At 40.5% G+C, this 15,074-nt stretch overlaps 1 protein-coding gene across 2 annotated transcripts in view; it reads left to right on the top strand.

The window, feature by feature from the left end:
• Positions 1-15,074, top strand: part of AFF1 (AF4/FMR2 family, member 1) — a 203,363-nt gene that overhangs the window by 60,586 nt on the left and 127,703 nt on the right. The window contains exon 1 of one of the 2 annotated variants that reach the window (XM_011990756.1): positions 8,836-9,259. The exons of the other annotated variant lie outside the window; for it this stretch is intronic. Coding sequence (XP_011846146.1) covers positions 9,243-9,259 — 17 coding nt within the window. The 5' untranslated portion in view covers positions 8,836-9,242. Of the gene's footprint in view, positions 1-8,835; positions 9,260-15,074 lie in introns of those variants that run through there. 2 annotated transcript variants of the gene reach the window in all.

Genomic DNA, 15,074 nt, shown 5'->3' with positions numbered 1-15,074 from the left:
GAGGGCAGAAGTAGAACTAATGGAATAGGACTCTAGAGAAGCCAGTTTTAGCTTCATGGGAGATAGAAGTTTCTAATCCTCATCATTGGCCTGCTGTGGAAGGAGCTGCTTGTAATGACAACAGATGTCCCTGGAGACATGCAAACAAGCTAGTCTCGCTAGAGAAAGAGCCTTCTTGCATGGGGAAGTGGATTAGATGACCCTTATCTCCTTCCTGGAGCTAAGACTTGATTATAGTTGTTTTGTTTTTACAATAATTGTGATTCTGTTTTTCTTTTGTGACTACAGAAACAGGTGTGTGTTCATTTTATAACATTTAGACAATTTTTAAATGCCCAGAAGAAAATAAGTCATCTGATTGTTCCATTCAGAGATACCTACTGCTAGCATTTTGCTACAGAGGCCGTGTCAATCTTTTGAATACACATATTTCATTCAATTTTGACGAAGTGGGATACTAACCATCATACTGTATTGTACCTGCTTTTTTTCCTTTTAAAAATTATTTTATTTTGTACCTGCTTTTTATTAATCAAAAAACTCTAATATTATGAATGTCTTCCTTGTCATTAAGTATTTTTTGTAAAACAAGAAGGTGAAAGCTTATTCAGTGGAGGGGGTGGTAGTGGTGGTGGGAGGAATTAGAGATCAGTGTTAGAAATTCAGAAATAAAGAGAAGTATCTAAAGTGAGCTCTTCCCACTCCCATCCCTCTACTTTCACTATCCCAAGAAATCTCGGGATTTTGGTAGCAATACGTGTGGAAAACAAGCCAGGAAAACGATCTCTAGTTTGGATGATTGGTGATGGGTGCATAAATGAAGGGCCAGGAGGAAAGGAGTGGGTTGGAAGTGGGGCCATTCAGATTAATTCTGGCCTGGTCTGGCCTCGGGCCATTTCTCAGGCTGTCTCTTTCTCTTCCCTGTTTCCCTTTCCTTTTGAAAGGCATCACTACTCCTTCACACTCACTGATGTTTGCTATTCAACAAATTATTAATGAGGCTGATCTTATTTTAAGGGGTTTATTGCTGATCTTCCCAGTTAAAACACACACGATAAAATATACAATGTTTTAGTTTTGTGTTAGCCAAGTCCCTCCTGATCTGCTCATAGGACGCTCTCTTTGAATTCTGCCTTCTGCTTTTGTTCCCAAGGAAGGAACTAACTAAACACACTTTTCCCCTAGTCTTTTCTAATCCCTTCTTTGGTGAAGGAGATATTGTCTTCTTCCTGTATGGAGAAACCACCCCTTACCCTAGAAGCAGCTAAGGCTCATTGATAGGTATCTCTCAGCATCTGTTGTAACTGCATCCAGATGGGGTGGATCTTATTGTGTAGACACAATAAGAACATGTTCTATTTTGGACAACCTCCCAAGTGCCTTTTCATGCCCAGGAAACTGTTTTGGCGCAGCTGGAAAGAATAGTCTTGGAGTTACAGAGAGAAATTTCGGTCAGAGTTACACATTTAGAGAGTTACTGATGATACTGTATAAGACAGCATTTAGATTGAGAAGAGACAAGTAAGGTTTGTTAGAGCTCTATCCTGGATCCTGGATGTGTGAGCAGAAAGAATGGTAAAATAAGATTGAGTTGCTCAAAGTCTGCGGAGAGCCTTTCATGGGAGGTGGTCACTGGCATCACAAAGGGAGCCGACTTCTCTTGGTGTAAGAAACTTGGTAGTGATGGCAGAAGGAGACTGGGTGGTAGCGCTTACGGGGAAGAAACCAATGTATTGGGAGAAATGGCTTGTTCTGGGATGCGGGTAGGGAAAATAGATGATGAGCCTGGAGCATCCTGTAGTAACAGAAAGGAAGGAGTGCTCGAAACACAAAAGGATGGGGCAAGGAGCCAACCTGAAGGGGCTCCCAGTGGCCAAGGCTGGAACGATCTGACAACAAAATCAATCATGTAGTGGATTATGACACAAAGTCCAAAGGAAATATCTGTGAGACCATGCTCATATAAATACATAATTGAATGAATAAATAAATGGAGAAGAGGCAAATCTTTCTTAGAGAAGAATTTCAAATATGTATAGCTATTGCCACCCCTTTTCCTGTGTCTGCTTCATTGTCTCCCTCCTTTGAAGGGAAAACATCAGCCAAAACCAGATAAAGGACAGGATAGCCAGCCCAAACTCCTTAAAACTGTCAGTCATGAAAAACAAGGAAAAACTGAGAAGTAATGCAGTTTTAGGATACCTTGGGTTGCATCTTGGACCAGAAAGATGTCATTGATGGAAAAACTGGTAAAATCAAAATAAAATCTAAAGTTTAGTTTATAGTAACATACTAATGTTGATTTCTCAGTTTTGGCAAGTGACCAGTTGTAGTGTAAGATGTAAACAGTGAGGAAACTGGCTGGGGGTATAATCCTTTGCAACTTTTCTGTAAATCTAAAGTTATTCTAAAATAAAACATTTATTAAAAAATAAACTCTGTGTGTGTGTTGCAGAGGAAGTGGGGGAACTTGAGCTTGTTTGTAGACTGATAGTAAGTAATTGGTATATTGTAGGCTAATATCCCTGATTGATCAGGGTATTAGGGTAAGGAAGGGCATGTTTTATTAATGCACAAATAGGAGGAGATATGGAAAATTGTAGACCAAATCAGGTAAAGAAAAAGACATTGAGTGAAGAGGTAAAGTTGAGCAGTAATTTCTATACGTTTTTGCTTGTATACCTCCTACAAGAATGTTGAAAAACTAAATCTTTATTCTCGAACCAAACAGTTGAATCAGATTTACTTTATTAGAGAAAGTCCAACTTCTGATGGCCCTATCCATCTCATTTCATAATTCTAATTTGATACAGTCAGGCATGGGGACGTTGCCACAAGCTTGTTACCTGGACGTGTTTAATGAGGATCTATCTATTAATATTGATTTAACCTTAGGGACTCTACAGAGAACTGTTACTTTGGGGGTCTCGGAGGTATTTACACCTGGAGCAATGCACCATTTTAATATTTATTTGGGGTAGATGAGAGGACTGCTTTCCTTTTTCTACTTTTTTTTTTTTTCTGTGATGGAGTCTTGCTCTATTGCCCAGGCTGGAGTGCAGTGGTGCAATCTCAGCTCACTGCAACCTCCGCCTCCCAGGTTCAAGTGATTTTCCTACCTTAGCTTCCCAAGTAGCTAGGACTACAGGCGCACGCCACTATGCCTGGCTAATTTTTTTGTATGTTTAGTAGAGACGGGGTTTCACTGTGTTAGCCGGGATGGTCTTGATCTCCTGACCTTGTGATCCACCTGCCTTCGCCTCCCAAAGTGCTGGGATTACAGGCGTCAGCCACCGCACCCGGCTCGTGCTTTTCTGTTTCAAGTGGAGAAAAGCAAGTGGGAAGTGAGAACCTGAATCCTGGTTGTAAGAAAGAGGACATTTGGATATTAAGGATCTAGAAATAGATTTACTTAAAACCCTCTTTGCCCTTAGTTCGTGAGAATCTCCAGATAACCCTAGTTTAAAGATAAAGGCAGAGAACCTGGAAAGTGTGAAATAAGGATAGGAGGACTCCTTTGTGTTGAGGTCACAGCTGAAGGGAGAGCCAGTTAATTTCCAGTGGTGCTTATTGCTGCCCTCCTTGCTATCTGCCTTCTGGGGAGTGCCCGTTTTTATTCTCCTCCTTTATCTCCTCCCTTTTCCTGTGTCTGCTTCATTTGAGATCTTCAGTGACAATCTTGAGCACCCTTCTTTCGGCAAAGTGATTTTAGCAGTGTCCTGGTTAAACATTCCATTGAAATGAAGTAGCAGTTCTTAGGGGATTTGACTTATGTAACTTTTAGACCAAAAATGCTACAAAGAGTAGAATTGTTGAATGACCATTGTGGTACAAATGCATATGTTGAATGAGGTATTTTAGAGTTCTGAATAAGGCAACCTGTTTAAATTGTTTCTTTTCTTTTTCTTTCTTTCTTTCTTTCTTTCTTTCTTTCTTTCTTTCTTTCTTTTTTTTTTTTTTTCCAGAGACAGTCTTGCTGTGTTGCCCAAGCTGGAGTGAAGTGGCTCACTGTAATCTCAAATTCCTGGGCCCAAGTGATCCTCCTGCCTTAGCCTCCTGAGTAGCTGGGACTACAGGTGTGAGCCACCATTCCCAGCTAATTACAAAAAAAATTTTTAGTAGAGGTGAGATCTTGCTATGTTGCCCAGGCTGGTCGTCAACTCCTGGCCTCAAATGATCCTCCCACCTCAGTCTCTCAAGTGCTGGGATTATAGGTGTGAGCCACCAGGCCTGGCCAACTCTTAAGTTTTTAAAAGGGCAATGAAGTTTTTGCTTTTTGGGTTTTTTTTTTGAGACGGTGTCTCACTGTGTTGCCCAGGCTGGAGTGCTGTGTGTGCAATCTTGGCTCACTGCAACCTCTGCCTCCCAGGTTCAAGTAATTCTTCTGCTCCAGCCTCCTGAGTAGCTGGGACTACGGCGCATGCCAGGATTCTTGAGACAGGGTTTCACCATGTTGGCCAGGCTGGTCTCAAACTCCTAACCTCAAGTGATCTGCTTACTTCAACCTCCCAAAGTGCTGGGATTACAGGCATGAACCACCGTGCCCAGCTGGGCAATAAAGATTAACAGGCGATGTTACTTCTTATTTGTAGGGTAGATTGGCAGGACCGGGTCCAGAGATTCTTAACCCGAAATCTGTGGAGCCTCACGTGCTTCCTAAATGGGTTTCAGAGGAATCAAACTGCGTGGAAGTTTAACAAAGGTTGTGCTTCAGTGTCCTCAAATGTCATCAGAAAGCCAAAGAAATACTGTGCCCCTCAAAGGTTAAGAATGGCTTTTTGTTCAGTTTCACTGCTGATCAAGATGGTAGGTTGGATACAATGGTGTTTTCAAAACACTTGGAAATAATAATGCCCATGTTTGTTTTGTGGTGCTTTTTTAGCCATATACAGTATCCAAGTCACAAACCATTTCTCCTATACTTAGTAATTTTAGATGTATTATAAATCTAGTACCATCCCACTTGTTTCAAATTACTCCCATTAATTCACATTACAAACCATTTTGAGATCCCAGGCAATCTCAGGTGTAATTCTAATCTGGTATTGATTCCATGTGTCTTTGGGGGTAAATATTTGCTATATTAAAAAAATACTTTCCATTTATTTATTCATTTATTTGAGATTAGGTCTTGCCCTGTCATCTAGGCTGGTGTTCAGTGGTTCCCTCATAGCTCACTGCAGCCTTGAACTCCTGGGCTCAAGCAGTCTTCTTGCCTCAGCCTCCCAAGTAGCTAGAACTACATATCCAGCTAATTTTTAAACTGTTTTTTAATAGAGACAAGGACTTGCTATGTTGCCCAGGCTGGTGTCAAATTCCTGCCCTCAAGCAATCTTTTTACCTTGCACTCCCAAAGCGCTGGGATTACAGGCATGAGCCACCATGCCTGGTCTATTTCCTCGTATTTATGTGCTGTCAGATCAATTAACATAGTTCAAAAAGTATAATTTTAATATTATCAATGTTACATTTCTAACCTTTGCTAAGTGGACATTTTATGAATAAGTGCTATGATGAAATATTTTTTTCAGCAATTATGTCTGATACTAATTTGTTTATAGCATAAAGATCACAGTTGGTATAGATAAAACAGCAAGAGAAAAATGGGGAAAAACAGCCACCAAAAAATTCTTGAGAGTAGACTTTTGCCTGGTTTCCTTGAAGGCTTACCACTTTACTATTGCAAAAGAAAATATGTGTACAAATGTATTTTGTTGTCTGATACAGATTTCTTACAAATGAAAATAAGTGCTGGTCAATTATGGTCCTTAAAATGATTCAAGGATTATAAATCAATACTGAATCAAAAACCTCTTAAAATTATTTTCTAAATAAGCATGATCTAGGTAAATGGTTTTCAAATATAAGCAGACCACAAGCATCACCTGTAGAATTTATTGAAATGCATATCCCTGGGACCTCACCCCACAAGGATTCTATGTCAGTAGTTCTGCAACTAGGATCTGGAGTCTGTGTTTAACATATGCCCCAGGCGGTTTGACCACATTTTGCTAAAACTGATCTAGGTGCTAAGAGGTTACATGGAATAGCTGTAATGTATAACACCTTTAATTAAAAGAAGACTTGATGAGTGTGGAGAGGTGAGGAAGACATGGAAGTATTAGCAAATGATGTGGAATAATTTTGCACCTCAATTATTTTGAAACCCAAAGAGCTTTTGTATATGTACATTTTATATATTGTTATTTACTATATTAAAAATTAAAATTGAGGTATTTAAAATATTTATTTTTAAAAGCCACTATATATTGACTAAATAAAACCTTTATAAAACCGATTTTCCAAAATTAAAAAAATTATTGAGAAAGAATGGCATTATTTTACATTCATGCAAATCTCTTTACTGTCTAGCTTAATAGAAGACAGCTAGATTCTCATACAGGTTATCCAAAATGCTTGGGACCAGAATTGTTTTGGATTTCAGATTTTTTCTGATTTTGGAATATTTGCAGTATATATTCTTGTTCCAGTGAGCATTTCCTTTGAGCGTCATGTCAGTACTCAAAAAGTTTTGGATTTTGGAGCATTTTGGATTTCAGATTTTCAGATTTGGGATGCCCAACCAGATTGAAACTGATTCTCTATTCAATCTGTTGCAATGTTGTTTTGGTTGAAGTCTATAAAGAAAATTCAGCTTCACACAGAAAGAGGATGAGTACTTTTAATACCTTCTTTGATATTATACCAAACCTCCGTAAGTGGTAGTTTCTTAAAGGTTAATTGCATTCTGGAATCTGAAATGAGCTTTTTTAAAAAACTAAACCTTTGATACATTAAAATCAGTTGGTCCGCTTTGCACTTTTTTTCAGTGTGTCTTTCATCCATGCATGATTTTGGTTTTTAAGAGGGAGTCTCACTCTGTCACCCAGGCTGGGGTGCAGTGGCACAATCTCAGCTCATTGCAACTTCTACCGCCCAAGTTTCTGGGATCACAGATGGGTACCATCACGCCCAGCTAATTTTTTTTGTTTTTGATAGAAATGGGGTCTCACCATGTTGTCCAGGCTCTGGTATCAAACTCTTGAGTTTAAGCGATCTGCCTGCCTTAGCCTCCCAAAGTGCTGGGATTACAGGCGTGAGCCACTGCACCCGGCCTACCCATGTATGATTTTGTTATACCATTGGTCATTTGGAAACTAAGGCAGATCTTCTCATATAACTTTGATCACTGTCACCCTGATCTCATCAGGAAAGTCTTTTAAGGATTGGTGAATGAAGCTGGCAAGATTATGTGGCAGATGTAAAAAGTCTTCCAAAGTGCTTGAAAGCTCAAATTTCATCATTGGCAATAAGTACTGTCAATTGTTTTCCTCAAAGAAACAGGCTCAACTTTGTTCATTTTTAATAAAATGTCTGCCAAATACCCAAGTCAGAATAACTACGGTTTGTGAATTGTTCAAGTAAAAATGGTAGTCCATGAAAAAACAGCTAGCTCAGCTTGCAACTCAATTACACAAGTGCTTTTCTTCTAGACAACCATTGTACTTCAGTGTGCAGTGGACTGCTTCATGGGTACTTCCATTTTGTCACAAAGAACATCAAAAAGACCCATGCTCAAGGGTCAAGATTTAATGAAAGGAATAATTCTGACTGCTTGCTTCATTAAAGACAATCATAAAGGAAACTGGCTTAAAAAGAAAAAAACCTAACGTGTGGTAGTGAAGAATGCAGTGACTACTAGTTTCATTTGCTGCCACTGCTTTGATTAGTGCGAAGGCGCCAGCAGTTTCCCCATAATTGCTTTTGAACCATCAGTGCAAATGTCAGCACACTGAAAAGACAATGTCTTTGTGTTATTCTAAAAATAGTTCTGACCTCTGAGACGGTCTTGGGGACTCCCAAGAATCTAGTAAACACACTTTGAGAACCGTTGATAGAGATGCCTTGGGCCTCGCTGCCAGCATTGTCGTTTTAGTGCCAGGCATTAACATGTTTGTATTACACGACGATTTAGTAATACAGTCTGGAATACCTCTTTATGAGACGAGGCAATGTTGTCATGATTTTAGGTAGAAGAAATGGAGAGTCCACAGTAGAGGCAGTTATTCATTATTCATCTAAGAGTCTTCAGCTCCTCCAGTGTACTGGCCCCTATGAGATGCTGAAGCACAACCTCCCTCCATCCCTGTTCATCCAAGTATTTTCCTGCGTTTGAGACGGCTTAAACGCTTTCCGTGGTCTTCTGAGTAGGAAGTGACTTCGTTTGTGCTTCGTATAGGACTTACTATATTGCATGCTCAAGTTTTTTGTTTGCTTCTTGTCAATCCCTTCATTGCTTAAGACCAAAATGAGTTACTGTTTTTCCTGTAATCTACGTGTAGTCCAAAAAAGGCGAGGTGTTTTGTAAATATTTGTCTCTATGTAAGGAAATCAAAACTGAAAGCAAAGTAACACCAAGTGTGCCCGTTTCCTGAGCTCAAGCACTGGAAGGATCAAAAGTAGCGAACTTTTGGTTTACTGCCGCGGTCTTGTTCCTGCTCACTGCCGCCTCTTGGGGCCCCATATTATTCAACAAATATTCAAATTGGAGCTGGAGTTCTGAGCGGCCGGGTACTGTGTATTCCAGCGGTGGGTGTCTGTACGTAGTTAGAACCTGGCAAGAGAGCACTCGCGAGGAGCCCGCAGGCGGGGCTGGTCGGCGCCCGGGTTCTGCCCCCTGCCCGACCCTGCCTGCCGCCTGCTGCCTGCCTCCGGCTCGGGCCGCCGAGCGTCCTGCCCATTTAAGGAGGCGGGCCGTACCACCGCAACTTTCTTGACAGGGGGTATCCCGGCGGACTCGGACAACTTCAAGGGAGCCGAGAGGCGTTTTCTTTTCCTTTCTAACTGTGGCCCGCGTTGTGCTGCTGCTGGGCAGGCGCTGGGCGCCGGCGGTCTTCGAGCGTGGGGGTCCGTTGGCTTTCTCTTCTCAGAAACTGCGCCGGGGGCGCTCGCTCGCTCCGGATTCGGACGCGGCGCTCCCCAGGCTCGTCTGGAGTGCAGATCGCCGCAGAGGCCCCAGTGCCCGGATGTCCATCAGGATTAGCGCGAGCCAATACGGGCCGAGCCCGGGGCTGCGCCGAGGACGCCCGGGGCTGGAGAGCAGGTAGTCCCGTAACATCGGGGCGCCGCGCCGGGACGCGTACTCGCCCGGCTCCGCCAAATGGTGAGCGCGGCGCTGGCAGCAGGGCCCGCGGGGTGAAGGCGCTCATGGACGGAAGACCCCTGGCTCTATAAGCTGAATTATGGCAGCCCAGTCAAGGTAAGCCGGGTACCGGAGAAACTTTTTAAACGCATTCGTGGCGAGGGGAGCTGAAGGTTGCGGGGGCGGGCAGGGTGCGGGGAAGGAGACTGGCAGGAAGCAGCTTTGTCATTGCCTTCTCATCATTCCCGAGGCTGTGGCTTGACTAAATGTCAGATAAAAAACAGTTTGGAGAACATGCTGAACAATTTCTGCATAGCGGAGAGAAGGATGGAGTTAATGTGAAGATTAAAATTAGATAGCCCCCTTCTTCCCCCAGAACTGTTATTTTCCCGGACATTAAGTTCATTTCACTTGTCCGCCCTTGCCTAAATTTCCATTTCGGTTCTTTGTGCGCCTACCCTTCGGTTCTCTGGATTTCTTGCTTGTTGTCTCGAGGGGAAGTTTAGAAATACGATTAATGTAAAACATAGTTCACCTTGGAAAGGATGGGTGAGAATTTGCCTGGTGAGTGAAAATTTTACTGCTAGAATGTACGATTCCACATAAAACGGCCCCGCTTACGTGAATCTGCTGAGTAGGCAAAGACCGGGAACGCGCTGGGGTGGTGAAGGGGAGAGAGGATAATGAACTGCAGTTGCTGTCAGAGGAGCGCTATTGTAAGAACCTCAAGCCCTGTCTTTCCATGGTTTGTTACTGGTTTTGTAATGAGCGTTAAAGAAGAGTGATGACAAGGCATTAGTGATTATTATCCAAACTGTTCTGTGCGATTTTTAGTTTTGACAGCAGTTGGTGCTAAGGGAGACTTAGGAGTTATATATGCATTCTCTTTCAACTGTGTTTTGCTGGAAAGCAGTTTGGTCTCATATTTAAAAATAATAGGGCTCTTCAAGCTGATATTTGATGTAGAACAGTGATTTTGGGAGGTCTCAGAAGACTTAACAAATTTCACGTCTGAAGACTCAGATCATGGAGAGAAATGAATGTTAAATGTTCATGTTTGGGCTGGATGAGACTGAATTTTTTTTCCTACGAAGTAGAACTTTCTAAGAAGGAAAGAGCTTCTCTGTGTAGAGTATCTCCTATGTGCTACCTGCTTTTTATATTTCTTCCTCTCAACCCAGTGGTTTATCCTCTGCCTCCATTTTATTGATAGTTTTAAGAAAGTGGTTCTTAATCTGGGGCCAAGTAGTAGGAGAACTTGGATGAGAAAGAGAAGTTGCGTCTCTATTTTTGTTAACCTCTAACTGAAATTTAGTGTTTTTTTTTTTTTTTTAAAGTAGAAATAGAGATAAAACTATAGTACCAGTCCTGGTGATGTTATCACAAATAGAAACTATGTGTCTTTTCATAATCTTATTACAATTGTTGCAGATATCTTCAGATAACTTTTGCGCTTTCCACTCAGGAAATGAAGGAACTGCTTTATCTTGCTTAATTCAGTCGTAAAGAAAAACAGTACTGTACTATTAATTTCTTTTAAATGTTTTAATAGGTGCTTGTCTATATAATCTGGCCCCTTTGTATTCTTATGTATTTTATTTAATGTATTTAAAAACATTATTCTGATAGTGGTGTTATTCATCAGACTGCTACAGAGGTCTATGGCACAAAATCTTCCATTAAGATACCTTGATCTAAGAAGTTAGTAAATGCTGTGTGACAGAGCTCAGTAATATAGCGCAGGGATTTGAACCCAGGTGTGAGAGATTCAATGCCAGCGCTCTTAAACTAATGATAAAAATAAAATGAGACACAAGCTAAATTGGACACTGCTGTGTGCCAGGCACAGCGTTAAGCAACTTTAATTGGATTAGCTCTTTGACTCTTCTCAGGCACCTAAATAGGTAAGTACTTTTATTATCCACATTTGTTAGTTAAGGAAACTGAGGTCCTGCCTGGCTGTTTCTTGCTTGAGGTCACAAAGGTGGAGCAACGCCTGACTCCAGATCTGCTTTGCACACTTCCTCCCTTACGTGCTTCCTCTTTAATGCTGAGGTGAGATGTTAAAGGGAGCTGCCAAGCCTCAATATAACAGTACAAAGAATGATTCCTGCTAAAATTGGTTGTTTGTAATATGTAATAATCCTGAGTTATCAATGTGGTGGTTCAGCTTGCCAGCAATTAAAAGAGATGAATTGTGGTTATTTCTGATCCTCTACCTGGCCTTCCGACATTCCCTGGAACTAGGAACAGTCACAAGACTGTTACGTCTGCTGTTTTCTTTGTGTGTTGGGAGTATATCTCACATTTTGTAAATGTCCGTTTTCTTTGGTTACACCTGGAATGTGGTCCAAGTTCATTCAGATACTGTGCTCTATGGGAGAGAAGGTAATCTTTGAGATCCAAAGAGAGAATATATGGAGAAGATTCAATATATTTTGGGACTTCAGGGAAACTCTAAAGCTGGGCCACGTTGCCCTGAGTAGTGCTAAGAGAAACCGAAACATCACCTGTGATGTAAAAGCTCAGGTAGTGAACCATGTGCTATGCATTAGTGTTTGTTTGCTCTTGAGACTATTAATTTAGACTGACAGACTCATTGTACTTACGATTCTTAGCTCGGTGTTTAACCACACTAGTTTCATTGTGCATTGTTTAGTTTGATTCCTGATTTGATATTGATGGGTGATATATGACTTAATTTTTTATGCAAATTGATTAGGCAGTGTATTCCCGTCCCTGTAGTTCACTCCTTAAGGCAAGATATTGTCTCCCACATTTTAGTCTCCCCTACATAAGCTAGAAGTACTTTGAATTGAGAGATTACCTAAGTATTTCTTGGCTTGTGTACTTTTATAAATTAAGGTTGTATATTCCTCTACCTCATTTTAAAACCTAAGAGTAGGAAATTTGTTTTGTGGTTGATTTCTTCTCTTAAAGCTGGAAGACATTTCTTGACTAAAATGCGAATTAAATGCTTTTAAAATTTAAATTTTGGGGGCCATATTTTGAAAACAATGAATATTTGGTTTATTGTGTTCCCAGAGTTGTGGAGAAAGGTGGTCACTGAGAAATGTCATGTCAGTTAAAGCGGATAGTATGCTGTGTCTGGGCTCTCAGATAAGTGTGTGCTTTCTTTGGAACCTATAAACATAACAGACACATTGAATATACTTCCTTGTGGAAATTGCAACAAACTTGCTTTCTTTAATGTGAAATAGTTACAGAACATGACTTTAGATACTGGACTCTGATGGAAAGTGCATCCAGACTATTTTATAGAAGTATAAAAACTAGCAACTGATTAACGTAACAGTTTATAGACTTTTTTTTTTTTGTTCTGCAAGGATTAACAGTGCTTTATACTGAGGAGTGATGTTGATGAATACAGGAAAAAGGAGGGCTTTGTCTGATTCCCCGCCTCTGCTGCTAACCCTCTCATTGAAGCAAATCCCTGAATTCTAGAAAGGAAAATATACATACCTTCAAATACCATCAGGGATTAGCCAGTTAAAAAAAATCACCTGATGCTACCTGAGAACCCCTGGCCCTTCTCCACCCTGGGGCAGGGGTGTATGCGTGGGAGTGGGGGAGTTGAACTTGCTTCTTTGGGAGAGTTGAATCTGGTGGCTGAGCACGGAGCTTCTCAAAAGAAAGGATTTATAGACAAACTGCAGAAGGAAAGTAGGTTCCGTCAACTCTCCCACAGTTTTTAACTTTCGAATTTGACTAAAATTATTGTTAATGAAGCTTTGAAAAATCAGTAAAGAAGCAAAGTCAGATTGTTCCCAAGATTAATATGAAGCTGGTTTTTGGTGGATCTCTTTGACTCTGGGGAGGGAAAGTTTTCCGTTGCGAAAAGCAGTGCTCTTAAACTGGTGTAGAACCAGTTTTGCCCCGCCCTATGCCCATGTCTCTGATTCTTTGAGCTAGTGATTACCTTGGAAGAAAATTCGTGAATGCAAAACAGCTTTGATTAAAAATGAGCCAATATCAAAGAGAATGCTGTGGTTTTGGAAAGGTAGAGTTCAAGGAAGAGATTTTGGGACAGAAATAATTTATGTAGTATTTTGATCCATTGAATATTCTCATTTTTTCCTTCTTGTGACACCATTGTAAACAGTGTCCTTGACAGAAGAGAAACACAAACAGGTCTTTTAAGTGATTTCTTTCTAGTTCATCCTGAGAGCCCAGTTGAGCTTCCTGACTCACAGTCTAGAGCTGCTTCCATGATAAAGACTGAAGGAGCGGTGAGTCATTTTTTAAAGTCAGCTGATTTATGGGGATGTTGTTGTTTTGGCAAAATTAATGCAAGTGATCTCTCAAGAGATTTTGCTGGATTCTCTACCATACCATGAAAAGATATTCCATAGCTGGATTTACACTCTTGAAAATGGGGTTTTTATGGGTGCTGCATTTAAAAATTTTAAATTTCAAATATATTCAGGAATAAAAATATTACAGATGAGAGAGAAATCTACTTTTTCATCTTGGTTCTGTCATTTATTTGCTGTGAGCCTCCAAATCTATTTTTTACATAATAGCTGTAAGATAAAGGAGTTATAAAGCTGATTTGTTAACTATTGCTTTGAGGTATATATAAACTTAGTTTTCTGTTAGCAAATTTCTCCATTTCATTTTTTTTGCATAAATATACCTATTTTAGTAGAGATGGGATTTCACCATATTGGCCAGGCTGGTCTCGAACTCCTGACCTCAGGTTTCTTTTCCAAGATAGGCAAATAAACTTACTCTAATTCTGTATGTCAGATACAGTGGAAATACAATATGCACCTCTAGGACAAAGTTTCTTAGAGCCACGTTTCTTGGCTCAGAAATAGAAACATATAGTGAGGCTGAGTATAATCTCTTTGTTGTGGTTCAGTTACATTTTATTGATATAGGGTGAGTACATAACTTTTACAGTAAATGATTACCAATCAGTGCATTTTATTGATATCGGATGAGTACATAACTTTTACATGTTAAATGATTACCATTTTTACTTGAATGTGAAAATTGGGGGAGCTGAAGTAGTATTTTCTGTCTCCTTCAGATGGTCCTCAATTCCTTTTATTATGAATATAATGTGTTCATTTGCTCAAAATAACACAGCAGGTAGAATGTACAATGTCTTACTCAAGTACAAATGTATCAGATGAACTTTAGATTTACACTTCAGGAGAAAATAATATGTATAACTTTTGGTGCTAATACTCCAGGGAACTAAAAGTAAAGATTAACTTTAAAACCATGCAAATTGCTGACTTTCTGTGTCTTGGCAGTGATCAGTGTTGAGAATCCCTCCCCTGTGCAAACTTTTTCCTTTTCTTATCTATCCACGGGGAGTTAAAGCTTAACCTGATGGCCACACAGCCAACAGACCTGGCATCTTGAAAGTCTTGTTCTCTGCTGAATATCTGTTTTCTTGTGTTAGTTTATTAGCTTTGTTTTTAATTTAACCAGATTGAACTGCTATCAGGTTCTTTTCTTTTTTTTTTTTTTTTTTTTTTTTTTGGGTTTCGCTCTTGTTGTCCAGGCTGGAATGCAATGGCGCGATCTTGGGTCACAGCAACCTTCGCCTCCTGGGTTCAAGCCATTCTCCTGCCTCAGCCTCCGGAGTAGCTGGGATTACAGGCATGCGCCACCATACCAGGCTAATTTTGTATTTTTAGTAGAGGTGGGATTTCTCCATGTTGGTCAGGATGGTCTCGAACTCCCGACCTCAGGTGATCCGCCCACCTTGGCCTCCCAAAGTGCTGGGATTACAGGTGTGAGCCACCACGCCTGACTGAACTGCTATCAAGTTCTTAAGGCTATTGCTCGGAGCAGTAATTTGGTGACAGATTTAATATATTAAGAGGAGATCCCAGGGGTAACATCTTGTCTAAAGGAACTCAAGCAGACAAAGGGTAAAATATTTTTATTGACA

Source organism: Mandrillus leucophaeus, unplaced genomic scaffold, assembly GCF_000951045.1.
Source record: "Mandrillus leucophaeus isolate KB7577 unplaced genomic scaffold, Mleu.le_1.0 Scaffold381, whole genome shotgun sequence".
In the NCBI taxonomy this organism is placed as follows: Eukaryota; Metazoa; Chordata; class Mammalia; order Primates; family Cercopithecidae; genus Mandrillus; species Mandrillus leucophaeus.
This window is presented reverse-complemented; position numbering and strand designations above follow the sequence as displayed.